General features: G+C 48.4%; 1 protein-coding gene across 9 annotated transcripts in view; it reads left to right on the plus strand.

Annotated features, from left to right (window-relative positions):
- The window catches only part of GBF1 (golgi brefeldin A resistant guanine nucleotide exchange factor 1), a 125861-nt gene extending 108148 nt beyond the window's left edge, over positions 1–17713 (plus strand). For 5 of the 9 annotated variants that reach the window (XM_045853936.1, XM_045853937.1, XM_045853940.1 and 2 more), the window contains 27 exons: positions 500–694; positions 931–1120; positions 1701–1847; positions 2168–2256; positions 3191–3393; positions 3843–3966; positions 4249–4374; positions 4641–4723; positions 5382–5618; positions 6069–6162; positions 6536–6712; positions 7035–7099; positions 7183–7306; positions 7504–7575; positions 7701–7795; positions 8050–8203; positions 12195–12420; positions 12938–13098; positions 13231–13489; positions 13612–13817; positions 14778–14928; positions 15034–15164; positions 15347–15448; positions 15722–15835; positions 15986–16166; positions 16308–16436; positions 16880–17713. In XM_045853936.1, the coding sequence (XP_045709892.1) occupies positions 500–694; positions 931–1120; positions 1701–1847; positions 2168–2256; positions 3191–3393; positions 3843–3966; positions 4249–4374; positions 4641–4723; positions 5382–5618; positions 6069–6162; positions 6536–6712; positions 7035–7099; positions 7183–7306; positions 7504–7575; positions 7701–7795; positions 8050–8203; positions 12195–12420; positions 12938–13098; positions 13231–13489; positions 13612–13817; positions 14778–14928; positions 15034–15164; positions 15347–15448; positions 15722–15835; positions 15986–16166; positions 16308–16436; positions 16880–17160 (4116 nt within the window). In that variant the 3' untranslated portion in view covers positions 17161–17713. The remainder of the gene's footprint in view (positions 1–499; positions 695–930; positions 1121–1700; positions 1848–2167; positions 2257–3190; positions 3394–3842; positions 3967–4248; positions 4375–4640; positions 4724–5381; positions 5619–6068; positions 6163–6535; positions 6713–7034; positions 7100–7182; positions 7307–7503; positions 7576–7700; positions 7796–8049; positions 8204–12194; positions 12421–12937; positions 13099–13230; positions 13490–13611; positions 13818–14777; positions 14929–15033; positions 15165–15346; positions 15449–15721; positions 15836–15985; positions 16167–16307; positions 16437–16879) is intronic. The other 4 variants (XM_045853938.1, XM_045853939.1, XM_045853943.1 and 1 more) reach the window with 1 other exon arrangement.
- The last annotated feature ends 1518 nt before the right edge of the window (positions 17714–19231 follow it).

Consider the following 19231-nt stretch of genomic DNA (forward strand, 5'->3'; position numbering starts at 1 on the left):
GAGTGTTTGTAGCCGCCCTAGTTTGGTTCATTGGCTGGCCTCTTCAGTTGAAGTTAAAAGGACCCTGGGGAAAATTGACTGGCTCTAAAATGGGAGGACCCAAACATGAGGACTGGCAGGTTACCTCACCATGAGTTGGTACAGCTCTCCTGCCTAACAGCTCCTCTGCAGCACAGGCAGGCAAGTCAGGCTGACTTTACCACTAAAGTGCAAAAAGAACTCTAGGTAGGACCAGGTCAGGCTCACACAGAGAACACAAAAAGGGCAAATAGTGACTTGTTTTGGATCAGGCATGAGATAGAGAGCCAGGCCTTATCCCCCAACATGGAGGCCAAAGAGGGGAAGTATTTAGGGGATAGAATGTCTGTAACTGTCTCTTAATTCATGCTCCTGTCAGGGCTTCTGCCTCTTGTTTAACATTTTTTTTTCTGTCCAATTTTATCTCTTCCTATTTTGAATCCTTTCCCCACCCAAATGGCAATTAATTGGTTATTGCCAGATGTACATCAAAAAGCTCATGGAGATCATCACTGTGGAGAACCCCAAGATGCCTTATGAGATGAAAGAGATGGCACTGGAGGCCATTGTGCAGCTCTGGCACATCCCCAGCTTTGTCACTGAGCTCTATATCAACTATGATTGTGACTACTACTGTTCCAACCTCTTTGAAGACCTCACCAAGCTGCTGTCCAAGGTGCTGAGCCCTATTACTCTCTAGTAGTAAGAAGGCTGTATTAAAGAAATCTCTCTGGTGGTAGTAAGAATGCTACATACAAGGAGGGGAATCACTTGAGGACTGGGGAACAGGAGGAGGAAAGGCATTTTCTCAGGGCAATTTAGAAGTTATAGGAAGTTGGGGGTTTGGGGGAAAGGGTCAGTTAAGTGTAAAGTATTCTAACCTCAAGTCTACTGGATCTGTTTACTTTACAGAATGCCTTTCCTGTGTCTGGTCAGCTCTATACAACACACCTACTGTCTCTTGATGCCCTGTTGACAGTGATTGATAGTACAGAGGCCCACTGTCAGGCTAAAGTCCTCAACAACCTTATCCAGCAAGAGAAGAAAGAGGCAGCCAGGCCCAGCTACGAGGCAGTAGATGGTACCCGAGAAGTCAGCAATAGTAAGAGGCATTTCCTTCTTTGAGGATCCCAGGGTTCTATGTTTATCCTTTCTCTACTCTGAATCCTTTTCCTGCTCTTATATCACTTCCTCTGGCATACTCCCAATTCTGTGTTTTTAAGGTTTGGTGGTTTGAATTACAGGCCAGGCAGGCAGGTTAGCAGGACTCATAGACTTTGCCCTTCTCCTCCTCTACACTTCAGCTTTTTCACAGAATTACTTAAGGAAAGAAAAGAAAACATAGATTAAAGGATACAGGATTTCTATCCCTAAAAGTTCCAGGTCCTACCTTCCCTAACCCCCAGTATCTGACTCCACTCTAATTAATCTTCTCAAATTTCCCCTGGAGACTGGGGTTACAGAAGATCCAGAAAAGTGACTGGATAATCTCTTTATTAAATTATATAATCTAATTCTTGGCTGACCTGGGATAGTGATGCTTGTTTGGGCTTGAGTTTGTTCTGTTCAGGGCTGGCAGCCTATGTGGGAGCAGTCTCCTTGGCCAGGGACTCGACTTCTCCTGCAGCTCTACTTGGCTTCCTACTCCATAAGTCTTCACTTGTCTTCTTCTCTCTTGCCAGCTGAGAGAACAGCCAGCGATGGGAAAGCTGCAGGCGCGGCGTCAGATACTCCGGGCCTGCTTTTTCCAGGCTCAGGCGGAGGGCGGCGGCCAGCAGAGCATGGGAAGCCAGGAGGCGGTGATCTGGAGGAAGCTGGTGACTCTGGGGGTAGGTACTGGGGGTCTGTGACCCTAAGCCCCATTCACTGGTAGGCCTGGTGGAGAGCAGAGGTGGAGTAGCAGACACACCCTGGGGTAGTACATGAGTGAACCTTAGCTGCTCACCATGCCTTCAGACCTGTAGAGAGGAAAGATGTTCGGGGTCCTACAAGATAGGACCTCTAGGGAAGTGGAACACTGATGAGGACAAGCCACCAAATTTCTGAGGCATTCTTCTTTCTCACTGTAGAATATATCAGCAATTTGCAAAAGTCACTTCCTGGTAAAAGAGGTCTTACGGGGTTTTCCCTCTCTTCCTCCCATTTCTAGCTGACATGAAGTTTACCCGGAAGCCACCTCGATTTTCCTGTCTCCTGCCAGATCCACGGGAACTAATTCAAATTAAAAATAAAAAGAAGGTACACACAGAATCTGAGTGTTCTTTGTAGGGTTTCTATCCCACAGGACGAGGGACAGTCTAGCAGCTCATTCATTGTACTGCCTCCTGAGGCTAATCTTTGGTCTTGTTGGGACTTCAGCAATCCCCCAGTTTCCTTTGAAGCCCTTCCCTTACTCCAAAGCCATGTAGTTAGTCCTATTGTATGGACCAAATTATAACTGTGAACTTAGTTCACAAAGTTCATGAAGTGTTCAAGTAACTGGTTTTTTGTTGTTTTTGTTTTGTTTTGTTTTGTTGGTTTTTGGGGGGTGGGTTGGTTCTTAGTCCATACCGTACTGTATGCTCCTGGACAACCGCTGTTCTAACTAAGAACCAAGTATTACTGGTGGCCATAGGAGCCCCAGTAGCTGGTACTGTGTGGCCCACTGAATGTTAGTGGTCTGGTCATCTCAAGCTCTAGGGTGATGATTGGCAATAAAGGGAAATTGACATTACTTCTGGTGCTTTAGTAAAGTTCAAATAACTGTTTTTTTTGGTATTGTTTTTGTTTTGGGGGATTGGGGGTTCTTAATGCCTTCCATTTAACCCTTTATTCCTCTCATTGCTAGCCTAAATGACTTTGGTTTATGTGTGCCCTTGATTATAGAGCTGTAACTGGAGAGACAAAAAGTTATCATCACAATTAGTTCACCTTGTCCTAGGCTGTCCTGTGCATCTTGAGCACTCAGGGAAGGAGTGAAAAGGAGCTCTTCAGCCTATTCTAGTAAGACATGAAGATAGAGGAAAGCCAGGTCCAGTATGATCCAGCCTTAGTTCTGGAGTCACTTAGAACCATGTCCCCACATTCTAGGAGCCTGTTAGGTGACAAGCTGTGGACTGTGATGACATCCAGCCTGGCCTTGGCTGGTTTAGGGGCAGAGCAGCTTCTGACATGTCTAGTATTTCTTTTCCAGCTTTTGATCACTGGCACAGAGCAGTTCAACCAGAAACCAAAGAAAGGGATCCAGTTTCTACAGGAGAAAGGCCTACTCACCATCCCAATGGACAACACAGAGGTAGCCCAGTGGCTTCGAGAAAACCCTCGGTTGGACAAGAAAATGATTGGAGAGTTTGTGAGTGACCGCAAAAACATTGACCTGCTGGAGAGCTTTGTGAGGTAAGGCAACTGCAAGAAATGTGGGGCATAGTTGGTGATCATTCAGGGAAAGCATCCTACCCTCAAAGCATTCTGAGTCAGTTCCTGCTGGTGGTCACATACTCTCCCTCTTCCCATTACTTTTATCTGTTGGACCTGAAAGAGTCTCTGTCAGGATAGCTTTGGGAGCCAGGGTGGAGCAGGGTCCCTGAGCATAGGGTAGGTTCTGGGTTTCAGGGGATGAGGTTTCTAAGAAAGGCAAGAGTGCGCTGATGTGAAAAGTACTAAGGTTAAGAGTTGTCAAGTTCTGATTTGTGTCAGAAATGGCCAGGAGATGCCTCTCCTTTGCTAGAGCCCTCAGCCAGCTCCATTCTAGTAGGAAAAGGTTAGAAGAACTGTGGCTAATAGAGAGCCCAACATTTGCAGCTTACATATCTTCAGCATATTCATCCTTCTTCCTCTCCCTGTAGCACCTTCAGCTTTCAGGGTCTTAGACTGGACGAAGCTCTTCGCCTCTATCTGGAAGCCTTCCGCTTGCCTGGGGAAGCGCCAGTCATCCAGAGGTTGCTGGAGGCATTCACAGAGCATTGGAGGGTGAGTTTGAGTGGCAGGGGCTGAGCCAGCCTCCCAAGTTAATGTGGACTGAGGGATTCTAGGGCTTCAACTGAAGGACCCAGCTACTGTCTCCTAAAAGGCTACGAGTATCATCAGTGAGCTTTCCATAGAGAGTCCAGCTTCTGTTAGGAGTTGGCAAGAGGTTGTCTGCTTTCTGGGTGGTACCTCCCCTCTGTGCCAGCATTGTCCTGTGGGTTGGTGGTGAGGGTTTAATTGGCCAAAGAAGGGTATTGACACAGGTGGGGTCTTTGCTTTTTTCAGAATTGTAATGGCTCCCCATTTGCCAATAGTGATGCCTGCTTTGCCCTGGCCTATGCTGTTATCATGCTTAATACTGACCAGCACAACCACAATGTTCGCAAACAGAATGCACCCATGACCCTGGAGGTAAGCTTGGATTCTGGCCACGGCAGAGAAGATCCACGAGGCTTTGGAGATAGAAGAAATGACATGAGCTGTCCAGTGGGCATGGTCAACAGGGTTCTATCCATGGGAATCAGGGAGGGCTGGCCAGTCCAGAAGAGGAACTGGGGTGGGGAGTGGGTTCTTTCACTAATTGTTCCCTCAGTCCTATTTACTGTAGACTTGGGAGTTCCTTGGGTGGTGCTTTAGCATTGACACATAACAGGGAAAGCTTATTGTTCTGTCTCTAGGAGTTTCGCAAAAACCTAAAAGGTGTGAATGGAGGCAAGGACTTTGAACAAGACATTTTGGAGGATATGTACCATGCCATCAAGTGAGTATGTGTGGAGGATGGTGTAGCATCTCTGTTAAGTGGAAACACACTGCTCCCTTTTTCAGATTTTTAGAGCCACATCAGGCTGCAATGACTCATATGCTCCCTGTTGAGCCTTGGGACTTAGTTGGGCAGCCCTGTCTCTCCCAACTCATTTCTTCCTTAAGCCTAAACAATATTGGGACTCCAGTACTTTAAGGACCTAAACGGCTCTTGCTAAGTGGCACATCATGTCCTCATTTCCCAAAGCCAGAGCAGCTGGGTTTTCCTGTCTAGCTCCCAAGTTGTGTTTTGGGGCTGGTAGTGAACCCAGTATGGGCATCAGAGGGTGAGGCTTGGATCAGAGGTCAGAGATGGGACACTTAGTTCTTTACTACAGATCAAAAAAGGTAAGAGAGGATTGTTCATTCTCTCATGTTCAGGTAGAGTGTGACATCTTACCACAGAACTAAAGGCCCCACTTAGAGATAGGTCCTTGAGATCATGGAGAATTATGGGACGCCTCGTCTCTTCTCCGTGGTGGGTGGGAAGCAGACCACTGAACTTCAGTCTCGACAACCTCTCACTGATGGAGAGCGCCACAGTAAAGCCCCTGTCCTAGCTTGTGAGCGGTCAGGTTCACAGCCGAGCACATACTCCTTACCTTACCTCCTGACAGGAACGAGGAAATCGTGATGCCAGAGGAGCAGACAGGCTTGGTCCGGGAGAACTATGTGTGGAATGTACTGCTCCATCGAGGTGCTACCTCAGAGGGCATATTCCTACGTGTGCCTCCTGGCAGCTACGATCTTGACCTCTTCACCATGACCTGGGGCCCCACTATTGCTGCTCTCTCTTATGTCTTTGACAAAAGCCTTGAGGAGACAATCATCCAGAAAGCCATCTCAGGCTTCAGGTAGCCCACCTCTGGCCTTGGAATTTACTTCTTCCCTCCTCTCTGAGCTAACATGGTTGCCTCCATACCTCTTTGAATCCTACTCTTATTTCCTTTTTAAAAAAAATATTATATTTTTTCCATTACCATTTAGTCCCCTTTATACCGCCTCCCCCCACAATCACCACACTGTCCAATGTCCATGAGTCCTTTTTGCTTTTTGTACAATTCCTCCACCCCCTAACCGCTCCCCCCACACCTTAACTTATTCTTATTTTCCTTAGAGTGGGTTTTTCCTGAGTTTTTGGAGGGAGGCTAAATCTTGGTAAAGCTCAGTCTTAAACAGACTTAAGAGTAAAAAGTTTCTTCCTGGGACTGATTGGGGAAGAACCCCAAGCAAGCCTCCTCAGGCACTTGGAAGGACTGCCTGGCCTTCCAGTGACTCTTTCTGGGATGGGGGTGACATTACAGGAAGTGCGCCATGATCTCCGCCCACTATGGCCTCAGCGATGTGTTTGACAATCTCATCATCTCTCTGTGCAAATTCACAGCTCTCAGCAGTGAGGTGAGCAAGGGTAGGAACTATGTACCTGGAGTTGCAAAGGAAGACCTTTTAACCATGGATTACTCTTACCTTCAGAGCGGGTTTCCCTCAGCATATTTCTTCACCTCCCCCTTGGCTGCAGTAGAGCTTAGGAGCTTAGGTCATTTCTGTCTTGCACACCCTATGATGAGAATAGCATCACCTTGTGTAATGGGGATGGGAGAGGAGATGCAGTAGTGGGAGAGGCCTTATCTAGGTTAGCCCTTCCCACTAGTATGGGGGATTGAAGCAGAGCCAGCAGAAGGACCCTCAGGGAACCACAGGTTGAGGCCTAAGAGGTTCTCTTTTTCAGACATGTGCCAGACCCTAAGCACCTTCTGATCTTTTTTTCCAGTCTATTGAGAACCTGCCCAGTGTGTTTGGAAGCAACCCTAAAGCTCACATTGCAGCTAAGACAGTATTCCATTTGGCCCATCGTCATGGTGACATCCTCCGAGAGGGCTGGAAGAATATCATGGAGGCCATGCTGCAGCTCTTCCGAGCCCAGCTGCTGCCGAAGGCTATGGTGGAGGTAATTCTTGGTAGGATACCAATCGATAGTAACAAGGCAAGAGCTCCAAGAGTATATGTTGTCGATATATAGAACTGGTTGAGAGTAGCACTGAGCCTGCTGCCTGCTGAAACTTACCAGGAATACCTCAAATGTAAACCACAGGTCATGAGTGGGTGTGTAGCTATCAAGGAAGATTGGTAGAAGCCATTGCCACTCACTATATGGAGGAGCCAGTCAGTGGGGTAGGGAAGAGAGCTATAAGAAGAAAGCCACTTTGTGTGGGGGACCAGGAAATGCAAAGGGCATATAGAGAGAAATTATTCTTGACCTCCCTTTCCAGGTTGAAGATTTCGTGGATCCAAATGGCAAGATCTCTCTACTGCGGGAGGAGATACCATCGAACCGGTGAGGGCAGATCAGAGGCTGGAGGCCTTGGAGAGAGAGGGTCAGGACTCTGGAGCTCACCAGAATTTGTACTCTGTCTGCAGAGGAGAGTCGACAGTACTGAGCTTTGTGAGCTGGCTGACACTAAGTGGTACCGAGCAGTCTAGTGTGCGGGGCCCTTCTACTGAGAACCAAGAGGCTAAGAGAGTGGCCTTGGACTGCATTAAGGTAACTGCCTGCCTACCCCCTGGTAAATGAGCCTTAGACCCCTCCCTACTGGACAGATGCCCTGTGAACTGAAGAATAGAATCATTAAGGGCTTGTGATCAGAACTGACTCCTTTTGCTTTCTCTCCCTGGCTCTTGGGAAAGTTCCCTTCACTCCAGCCCTTATCACTGACCCCTTTCTTTTCTTCTGTGCCCCAGCAATGTGACCCAGAAAAGATGATCACAGAGAGCAAGTTTCTCCAGCTGGAGTCACTGCAGGAGCTCATGAAGGTACAGAATGAAAAGGAAAGAGAGGGAAGAGCCGGCTGAGTTTGGGAGGGGAGACGGGCACAGGGGTGAATACTTCAGTCTCTGTCAGGGCAGGGCCAGTGGCTACCTGCTTTCCTGTTCTCTAGGCTCTCGTCTCAGTGACACCAGATGAAGAGACATATGATGAGGAGGATGCTGCTTTCTGCCTGGAGGTGCTGCTGAGGATTGTGCTGGAGAACAGGTAGAAGGCCATCTTTAGGCAGGCTTACACTGGGCTTAGCCAAAGGGATGGAAACCTAGGGCCATCTTGCTGAGTGGACTCCAGGGGCAAGAAGCATATGAAACTGTAGGTAGTGGAGAAGCTTGCTCGTTATACCTATCTGCCTAGGGTATGATACCAATGAACCTTAAAAGGCCTAGCCTGAACCAGAAATGGAGACTCATTGCCCAGTGGACTCTCTAGCTAAGACTATCCTCATCCTTTATGTTCCTCAGGGACCGCGTGGGCTGTGTGTGGCAGACTGTTCGAGACCATCTCTACCACTTGTGTGTCCAGGCACAAGATTTCTGCTTTCTTGTGGATCGGGCAGTGGTGGGGCTATTGCGCCTGGCCATTCGGCTACTCCGGAGAGAAGAAATCAGTGGCCAGGTAAGCAGAGTACACCTGGTAGGGCAGGAAGGTATGCAAGGGACTAAAGTCACAGTGTCAGTGTAGATACGGCTGGGAACAGGGAGTACATTTAGTGTCCCATATAGCATGAGCCCAGTTACCAACTAGGGCTGGGGCAGTCTAACAGGCGGCATTGCGGGTGAGTCTGGAATGACCTTTAGGTACTCAGCACCTTTACTGGCTACAGATTTTTATAAATCTGCTGTGAGGGCTGCATGGCTCTGCTTTGTGGTAGTCCCAGCCCTATACCTGGTTTTCTCTCATGCTTAGGACCCTCCTGAACTCTCTTGGCCCAGCTATAAAAGATAACCAGCATAGAACAAGTAAGTGAGTTTAGCAAGGTTCCAGGATATAAAATGAACACACAAAAACTAATCACATTTTATAGACTGACAATGAACATATGGAAAATAAAGCCAGAAACAATACTATTTATAAATGCTTCCAAGAAAATGAAATACTTAGATATATACCTAATAATACATGTATAGGATCTGTATGCTGAAAATTACAAAATGCTAAAGAAAGAAATCAAATAAATGAAAGGGCATACCATGTTCATAGATTGGAAGATTCAGTGTAGTAAAGATGTCAATTATCCCCAAATTGAACTATAAATTTAATGCAACTCCTGTGAAAATGCCAGCAGGAGTTTTTGTAGACACAACAAACATGCTTATTCTGAAATTCAGGTGGAAAAGCGCAGGCCCTAGAATATCCAAATATCTTGAGAAAGAAGAAAGTGACATTAAGGCTTACTATATTGCTAGAGTAATCAGAACTGTGTGGTATTGATGGAGAGATAGACATAAATCATTGGAACAGAAGAGAAAACCCAGAAATAGACCCACACAAAGATGCTCAACTAATTTTTTGAAAAAGGTACAAAAACAATTTTTTTAAAAACAATTGGGGAACGTTAACTTTTTCAATTGCCAGAGCAATTTGAAATCCATATTGAGGAAAATCAAATAAACCTTGATTGAAGTTTCATACCTTATAAAAAAGTTAACTCAGCCCTAGCTGGTGTGGCTCAGTGGATTGAGCACTGGCCTGAGAACCAAAAGGTCACTGGTTCAATTCCAGTCAGGGCACATGCCCAGGTTGTAGGCCAGGTCCCCCGTTGGGGGCGTGCAAGAGGCAACCAAATGATGTTTCTCTCACATCAGTATGTCTCTCTCTCTCCCTCCCCTTCTCTCTGAAAAATAAATAATTTTTTTTTAATTAACTCAATATGAGGGAGGACCCAAAAACAACAGAATTTATAAAAAATTGTGTTTGTTTATTCTTACAGTCACCTTCAAAGCACTCTCAGTTTGATATAATACACCTATGGATACTTCTTTCCACTGCTCAAGACAGTTGTTAAACTTGTCAATTTTGATGCCTTTTAGTGTTTCTGCCCTATTTCAACTCTTACACATTGGCAAAAAGTTTCCTTCTAAGGACATTTTTTTCATCCAAGGAAACAAAAAAAGTTGCTGAGGGCAAGATTGGGTGAACAGGGAAGGTGGGGCACGGGGTTCATGCTATTTTTGGTCAAAAACTGCTGAACACTCAGCATGGTGTGGGCAGGTGTGCTGGTAAATCACCCATCATGAAGTGGGCAAACGCATGTTGAAAGAGTCTTAAAAAAAATTTACTGAAGCCAAACACAGCCTCTCACAACAATGCCTGCTGGTACACTGATACAGATGGGTTCCTAGAACACTCACCTAGCAGGGGAAGCCGGTACCAGAGGGCCCCGCTCTCCAGAGATAGTTCTGGCTTTTATTTTTGGTCCCCACTAGTAGATAATGGATTTAAATGTAAAACTGTAAAATCTTTAGGAGGAAACATAGGTGGATATCTTCAGGAACTAGGCAAATAGTTCTTACAAGTGACACCAAAAGAACAGTCCATAAAAGGAAATAATAATAAATTAGACTTCATCAATATTAAAAACTTCTACTCCATGACAGCCCATGTGAAAAGGATAAAAAGACAAAGAACAGCCTTGGCCAGGTAGCTCAGTTGGTTAGAGCATCATCCCATACACCAAGGTTGCGGGTTCAATTCCCTAGTCAGGGTACATACAAGAATCAACCAATGAATACATAAATAAGTGGAACAATAAATTAATGTTTCTCTCTTTCTCTCTCTCTAAAAAATAAATAAGTAAAATTTTTTTTAAAAGACAAGGAACATATGTTTGCAAATCACGTATTTACAAAAAGACTGGTATCTAAAATATAAAAGAACTCAAAACACAACAGCAATAAAGCAAATTGGAAAAAATGGGCAAAAGATCTAAACAGACATTTCACTGAAGAAGGTATACAGATGGTAAATACAAGGAGCAACCAAAACAAAAACACCCCAGAATTATCTTCTAGAGGGCGGGCCCTGGTGCACTTGTAGTACAGGCTTCCCTTACCAGGTGAGTGTTCTAGGAACCCATCTGTATCAGTGTACCAGCCGGCATTGTTGTGAGAGGCTGTGTTTGGCTTAATTTTTTTAAAACTTTAAACACACGTTTGCCCATTTCATAATAAGTGATTTACCAGTATACCTGCCCACACCGTGCTGAGTGTTCAGCAGTGCCCCACCCTCCCTGTTCTCCCAATCTCTCCCTAAGCAACTTTTTTGTTTGTTTTTTTCCCTGGATGAAAAAAGTCCTCTAAAGGAAATGTTTTGCAATATGGAAAAGGTGGGGAAAAAAAAAACAATGGCACAAACAATAAAAGGCATCAAAAATGAAAAGTTCAAAACTGTTTTGAGCAGTGGAAAAAAAAGTCTTGATAGGTGTATAGCATCAAATGGGAAGTACTTAGAAGGTGACAGACATTTAAACATGTAAAAAGAAATACACAAGTTTTTAAAAGATTTTATTTATTTTTAGAGAGGGGAAGAGAGGGAGAAAGAGGAGAGAAACATCAGTGTGTGGTTACCTCTCCCATGCCCCTGACTGGGGACCTGGCCTGCAACCCATGCATATGTCCTGACTTGGAATCAAACCAGTGATCCTTTGGTTTACAGGCCAGCATGCAGTCCACTGAGCCACACCAGCCAGGGCTAAATACACAATTTTTAATAAATTCTGGGTTTTTTTGGTTCCTACCTCATATGCACGTGAAGGCATTAAGTGATGCTCAACATCATTAACTAGTAGGGAAATGCAGATTAAGCTGCCATGATATATTACTACACACCTATCAGAATGGCTGAAGTGAAAATATGAAATGCTGGCAAGGTTGTGGGTCACTCATACATTGCTGGTGGGAATGTAAAATGGTACAGCTACTCTACTGGCAGATTCTGATAAAACTATGTAATTACTACACAATTCAGCAATTGCATTCTTGGCATTTATCCCAGAAAAATGGAAGTTTACATTCTGATAAACACCTATACATGAACATTCATAGAAGCTTTCACTGTAATAGCCAAAAACTGGAACTGGTGAAATAACAGTTTTAGAAGTTGTGGACAGATTGCCAGGCGTTACAGATGGGCACAGGAAAGAGTCAGGTGTAGTTGTAAAGGGAGACCAGGAGAGGTCCATGGTGTTACAACTATTCAGCATCTTGACTAGTGGTGGACACAGACCTACACAGGCGGTTGCACTGTGTAGAACTTCATACACACACGAATAGAAGTAAACTGAGGAAACCTGATAAGATTAGTGGACTGTATCGATGTCAGTATTCTGGTTATAAGATTATACCATAGTTTTACATAATGTTGCCATTGGAGGGTAAACTGGACAAAGTGTATAAAGGATTTCTTTGTGTTATTTCTTATAAAACATATCAAACTCTAATTATCTCAATAAAAATTTTCATTAAAAATACATTGAAAAAAGAAAAGGCCAGCAGCTGTACCCTAAGTTGAGTCCTAGTCATACTATCCTCACTGGCCTAAGAAGACTGGTGGGAAGGGAGAGTAGACAAGAGTCATGTGCCACTTCCCACTTTCCACCCTGCCCCAGGTATTGCTCTCCCTGCGCATTTTGCTACTAATGAAGCCCAGCGTGCTGTCCCGAGTCAGTCACCAGGTAGCCTTTGGGCTCCATGAACTCCTTAAGACCAACGCAGCCAACATCCACTCAGGTGATGACTGGGCCACCATCTTCACGCTGCTGGAGTGCATCGGCTCCGGCGTAAAGCCCCCAGCTGCCCTGCAGGCCACAGCCAGGGCGGATGCACCTGATGCTGGTAAGCCCTTTCCCAGGGAGACCCACAGTGGCAGATGAACCATTATGGCTCCAGGGGTTGAGACAGGAAAACAAAACAGGTTACTGTGTTCAGCAGATCAAATACCTATGGCTTCTGCCTGCAGCTTCCAGAGCTTTCTATGCCTACTGGCCTCTCCCCAGCACACCCTCAGGTTAAACAGCATGAAGGCCAGTGAGCAGCAGAGAAGGCTGTGGAGCTGGGCTTTACTACTGTCCTGAGGACTGTTTTCTCAGAAACTGTGAGAAACTGCCTCCCTCCCCTGACAGCTGCTACTAGGTGCCCTCAGGAACCCAAATTAGCCTGCTGTCCTATTTGGTCAAGAGAGAAGCTGTCCAGACCATCCTTCAGCCCTCTGGTGACAGGGCTGAAACTAAGCCAGACCAAGAGACAGGAGAGGCCAGGCGTCATCAGCACCTTTCTTCTGAGAGCTGAGATTATGTCCTCCACCCCACGTCCCATCCTCATTGTGACTGTGCCTTTCTCCCTGTTGGCTCAGGGGCCCAGTCAGACAGTGAGCTCCCATCCTACCATCAAAACGATGTGAACCTGGACCGAGGATACACTTCCGACTCAGAGGTTTACACTGACCATGGCAGGCCTGGCAAGATCCACCGATCAGCCACAGACGCTGACATGGTCAACAGCGGCTGGTTAGTGGTGAGTGACCATAGGGACAGAGGACGAGAGTTCCCTCCTTGGCCTGTGGGAAAGCTTCCTGGTCCTCTGAGAGGGCATCCAGGGGAAGGTCCAGTTCAAGCCTGGGTTCCCAGCCGTCTGTGTACTTTACAGGTGGGGAAGGACGACATCGATAACTCCAAGCCAGGGCCAGCACCTGGGAGCGGGCCCAGCCGGCCAGGCCCCTCACCCCTGGTCAATCAGTACAGTCTAACAGTGGGGCTGGACCTGGGACCACACGACACTAAGTCCCTGCTGAAGTGTGTGGAATCGCTGTCCTTCATCGTACGTGATGCTGCCCACATCACACCCGACAACTTCGAGCTCTGCGTCAAGACTCTCCGCATCTTTGTGGAGGCCAGTCTCAATGGCGGTGGGTCACCTGACGAAGGGGCAACTGGGGAGTAGCCATGTGAATATACAGGGGACGGAGGAGAAGTCAGGTCACCTGTGCCCATGGGTGTGGAAGTGTGACCTGGATCTGGCTCCACTCAGGGTGCAAGTCCCAAGAGAAACGTGGCAAGAGTCACAAATATGACAGCAAAGGGAACCGATTCAAGAAGAAATCCAAGGAGGGCTCAGTGCTTCGGCGGCCTCGAACGTCCAGCCAGCATGCCACTCGAGGCGGGCATAGCGACGACGACGAGGACGAAGGCGTGCCTGCCAGCTACCACACGGTGTCTTTACAGGTCAGTCAGGACGTAAGTATGGCACCCTTTACTTCCTCTTCTCTCCTGCACCTGACTGCGGGCGCAGACGGGCCAGGGACAGCCAGGACTGGGAGGAAGGGCCCAGGCCCCCCGCCACCACCTCCACACTTCCCCTGCCTGTTAGGCTTCGTTTGCTTAGTTTCTGAACTGAGGTTTATTTTTGAGTAGGTAATATATGCACATCTTACAAAGTTCAGAACATACAAAAGGGTAAACAGATAAGTCAGTCCATTCCATTCCTGTCCCTGAACCACTAAGTTCTCACCAGAGGCAGCCACTGCCACCAGTTTCTGGTCTATCCTTCCAGAGTTATCCTGTGTCTATTTAAGGCATAGAAAATAGCCTTAGAAAAATGGTGAAAAATTTATTAAATCTGGCCAGACACTATTTCCCATGAAAGCCTCTGAGCCTGAGGTGTGCTTTCTGGTTTCTTTTGTTGTTTTTTGTTATTTAATCTTAGAGGGAGGGGAAGAGAGGGAGAAAGAGAAGGAGAGAAACAGTGATGTGAGAGAGAAACATCAATTGATTGTCTTTCTTACACACCCCAACGACCAGGACCTAACCCACAACCTTGTGGTGCGCTGGGTGATGCTCCAGCTGAGCTGCGCCGTCAGGCCCGCGTTCCGTTTTTAAAATGAGATTAACTTGATGAAGTTTTATCTATAATCAGGTGTGAAAGAATTGAAAAGGAAGTGTCTTTCTCACCGTGTAATTTAGTGTTATTCAATACTTAGTCTGCACCCTTCCTCAAGTCTCCTCCACTAGGAGTATTACCCAACTTTAGTAAACAGTGGCCAGGACTGGGCCCCTAGCTCATTGAGTCGAGAAGGGAGCGGTGAATACGGTGCCATTGGTACTGGGGGCTCCCTCGAGGACTCAGTCAGGGACAGTGGGGGTAGGGAGTTTCACCAGACCTGACCCCACTCACGTCCTGCCCTTCCTGGACCCCAGCTGCTAGACCTGATGCACACCCTGCACACGCGAGCGGCCTCTATCTACAGCTCATGGGCAGAGGAGCAGCGCCACCTGGAGACATGTGGCCGGAAGATCGAAGCAGATTCACGCACCCTCTGGGCCCACTGCTGGTGCCCTTTACTTCAGGGTAAACCTTGGGGGAGCAGGCAGGGCAGGGGCAGAGTTGGGCCTGAGCTTTGAAAGTACCAGGGTCGGAATGCCTGAAGGATCCTGAGCCTGTTCTTGCTCTCAGGTATTGCCTGCCTGTGCTGTGATGCCCGGCGCCAGGTGCGAATGCAGGCGCTGACCTACCTGCAGCGAGCACTACTGGTACATGATCTGCAAAAGCTAGATGCCCTGGAATGGGAGGCCTGTTTCAATAAGGTAGGACTGCCCTCTAGTCTTAAGGTCAAGTTTAGATCCCTAAGACAAGGCCAGTAAGACAGCCTGAAGAGCCCCTAATGTCAACCTCAGCCTACATCATACCTTCCCTTCTGCTCAGTACCCATCCCCCGCAGCCCCTGCCAGCTGACCCTTCTAGGAGATGTTGGCAATTTACCCACCAGGTGCTGTTTCCTCTACTGACCAAGCTGTTGGAGAACATCAGCCCCGCAGATGTGGGCGGGATGGAGGAGACCCGGATGAGGGCTTGCACACTGCTCTCTAAGGTACTGCTTACCACTATGTACCCACTCACCCTCCTGCCTTTTCACAAGGAGGGAATCCAAGGCTTTTGGTAGGACATAAGAGATGTGAGTAGGTGTTCAGGACCCCAGCTATGGAGACTCAGTGGTACTTAAGTACTTGGGAGGATTCTGGGATTCAGAGGGATCTAATCTAAGATTCCCATACAAGATAGGGCAGACTTGTCTCCCAGCCTTGGAGAGGGGTATCGAAGGCTCCTGCCTTACCCTTGGCTGAAAGGGGCCGGCGGGCCATAGGTCTTCCTGCAGCACCTGTCTCCACTGCTGTCACTCTCTACCTTTGCTGCCCTGTGGCTGACCATCTTGGACTTCATGGACAAGTACATGCACGCAGGTTCCAGTGACTTACTGGTACGTTCTACCTCATCTTGACTTCTGCTGCCTGCTTTCTCTCCCACCTGCTGGGAAGACTTACAGTTTCCCCCCTTGTTAGCTACATCCTTCTCACCATATTTCCCCATGCCCTCTTTCCTGTTGTCATGCACCCACTGCCACCTGTAGTCAGAGGCCATCCCTGAGTCTCTGAAGAACATGCTGCTGGTGATGGACACAGCAGAGATTTTCCACAGTGCAGACACCCGAGGAGGCAGCCCCTCAGCCCTCTGGGAGATCACCTGGGAGCGGATTGACTGTTTTCTGCCCCACCTAAGAGATGAGCTCTTCAAGCAGACTGTCATCCAGGGTAGGGGGCTCAGCCCAACTTCCTCAAAGTCTGGAGCTCACTAGTTCTCTATGTTCTGGGTGGGTGGGAAAACTGTGGGTAGTCAGCGCTTTGTCTGAAAGAAAGCACTTAGAGTTGCACTCTATTCTTTGCCCTCCCCAGACCCCATGCCCATGGAGCCTCATGGCCAGAAACCTCTGGCCTCAGCCCACCTGACTCCTGCTGCTGGGGACACCAGGATACCTGGCCATCCACCTCCCCCAGAGATGCCCTCTGAACTGGGGGCCTGTGGTGAGTCCCCCTGGTCCAGCCTGCTGGGTGTCGAGCAGAAAGTGGGAGGCCTAAGAGGAGGCCCAGAGTAGTGTGGCATTGCTGCTGAGCATGGGCTGTGAGCCAGGGGAAGGGGGGAACCAGAGAATCCTGTTTGCCTCCTCTTCCTTTCAGAAATGGCAGGACCAAGTAAGCTATGGTGAGTTAGCTGCTTGAGATTTTTCAAGCTTGGGAAGAGAAGGCTGGGTCTGGAGAAAATGCAGAGGTTGCCATTCAGGGATGCTGAAAGTAAAGACCAGACCAAAACAAACCTGACTAGAAGTACAGCAAAGAAAGGTAGAGATAAGGTAGCTGGGCATTGGGATGAGTTTCCAGGGAGACTACCAACTATTTTGCTCACGGGAACAGGGGGGAGCAAAGGTTGGGATGAGAGACTGACTGCAGCCACCTCGTTCTCCCTATAGACTTCGAGAAGCCCGAGGGCCCCCGACCAGGCAACAGCAGCTCCCCTGGATCACCAGTGGCGTGTAGCCCCAGCAGGCTGAGCCCTACCCCAGATGGGCCTTCACCCCTGGCTCAGCCCCCACTGATCCTGCAGCCCTTGGCCTCCCCACTACAGGTGGGTGTGCCACCCATGACTCTGCCCATTATCCTCAACCCTGCTCTTATTGAAGCCACCTCACCAGTGCCCCTCCTGGCCACACCCCGCCCTACGGACCCCATGACCACCTCCGAGGTCAACTAAAACAGGCCCCTCAGAAATCAGGACCAGGACTACCAGGCTGTCCCTGCCCCCACCTCCAGCCATCCCAGGGGCCACAAAATCTTCAGGCCCAGCCCAAGATGTTGTCGCTGCTACTTGTATGGGGACCTGAAAAAAAGAACTTTTGTAACCCTTCCTGGGACCCACAATCAGGCTGCAGGACCTTCTTTTCTGCTCTCCATTCTTGGGGGTCCAACCTGAGAGCACACTCAGGTATTGCCTGCAGCCTGGCAGCTCTGGGGAGGCATCACTGTGCCCACCCCGCAGTGCCTGCCCTCGTGCCCCCCGCCCGTGGTCAGGCATTGAGAGCCAAGCTAACCACTCTGCACTTTGTTTCCCACTCCCATCAGCCCTGGACCACCTCCTCCAGTTCTTCCTTTTTTATTAATTAGTTGGTCAGTTTGGAGAGATGATTGGCACCATGGAAGGTGGGCAGATGGGGCTGAATGGGGGACTCCCCACAGGAGCATGTACATATGGAAAAACAGGACAACAATGGACTTTTTATGATGTAATAAATGTCTTAGTACCATCATCAATGCCTTTCCCTCTGGTTTCTTCCTTGAACTTGTGGGCACCATGTTATTAGGATACCCAGGCCTTGGACCCTGCATAAACGGAAGTGACACTCTTGAGCCTACCAACAGTCTGACCCGCGTGGCCCCTGGCCACCAGCCAGCCAGATGCCAGGATGACTGAGATCAGGATCCCTTTCCCACTACTGCTGCCCAACCACCACCATCAGCACAGCAGTGTTCCCTTGTCACCAGGGATGTGCCAGGCATCTGGGCAGTGGTCCTTTTCTCAACTGCCCCAAGGGCGACACCCGAGACAACACAGTCTGAGGTCAAAGGGAAACCAGAGCTGAGCTGTAGTTATTCAGCAGTCTCCCCTCTGATGTGCCTCAGGGTCCGGGAGCACAGCAACCTGTGGGGCTTAGGAGGCAGGCCATCTTGCCCACAACTGTGATCATGCATATCTAGGCACAGGGCATTCATTTTGGCCCAAAACTGAGGAGGGACAATTTTTTCCACCCCACAGCCTCCATCCATCTGAGTCACTGAAGTGTAATTGGAAAACCCCTCCCTTTCCCTCCCTATGCATCAGGGTGAGGTGGGAGTGTGCATGGGGCAGTCTGTGTGTGGCCCCTGCAGGGCTTAGGTACTATGGCTGGGATGCAGAACGCTATATAGTAAGCTTTCCCAGGTAAAGCATCTACATCATCCTGGCTCCTCCATAATGGCCCTACCCCCATCTGGGTGAAGGCTGGGTAGGGAGTGGTACCCTGTTGTACTACCAGCTGACCTCCTTAGAGAGTTAGGAGCACTCACCCTCTTCATTTGGGCCCCAGGTGGCTTGTGATCATTTAGCACCTGGGGCTTCCCTTTGCTCAGCACACTTACATGGATGTTGCTGGGAGTCTGGACCTCTATAAGGGCCTCCCTCAGGTGTATCAATAGAAAAGGGCGCCTTGGGCCCTGGCTGATGTGGCTCAGTGGACTAAGCTCTAGCTGGGAACCACTGGTTCAATCCCAGTTTGGGCACATGCCTGGGTTGCGGGCCAGGTCCCCAGTGGCGACCATGTGAGAGGCAGCTGCACATTGATGTTTTTCTCCCTCTGTTCCTCCCTCCCTTCCCCTCTCTCTAAAAATAAATAAAATCTTTAAAAATAAAAGAGAGAAGGGTGCCTTGGAAATGGGAATAGCCTAATGTGGAAGAACACTGATACTAGTTTCTACCTCTTCCCTTCCTTCCCCAAGTAGTCCAGACCATCCCTGGTTCCCAACCCGCCCATGGGAAAATGAGGAGTGTGACCACACTTCTAATCCACACTTTTCTGTATGAGTGCAGAAAAGCCAGGATCTACAGCCAGGTAGACACTAGGGTCCTTGGCTCGATAACAGCTATGATGTCTCTTTTCCACCATCTAAGCCTCACCCACAAGCTCTGCCTGGAGAAGCTTGCATGTGTTTTGGGGTAGGGGTGGGAGGGTGAATAATGCTGGCTGCTGCAAACAAGCCTGAAAACCATCCTATGAACAAAGGAATGTGAC

The sequence above is a fragment of the Phyllostomus hastatus genome, unplaced genomic scaffold (assembly GCF_019186645.2).
Source record: "Phyllostomus hastatus isolate PE091 unplaced genomic scaffold, TTU_PhHast_1.1 phas_scaffold_1066, whole genome shotgun sequence".
NCBI lineage: Eukaryota > Metazoa > Chordata > Mammalia > Chiroptera > Phyllostomidae > Phyllostomus > Phyllostomus hastatus.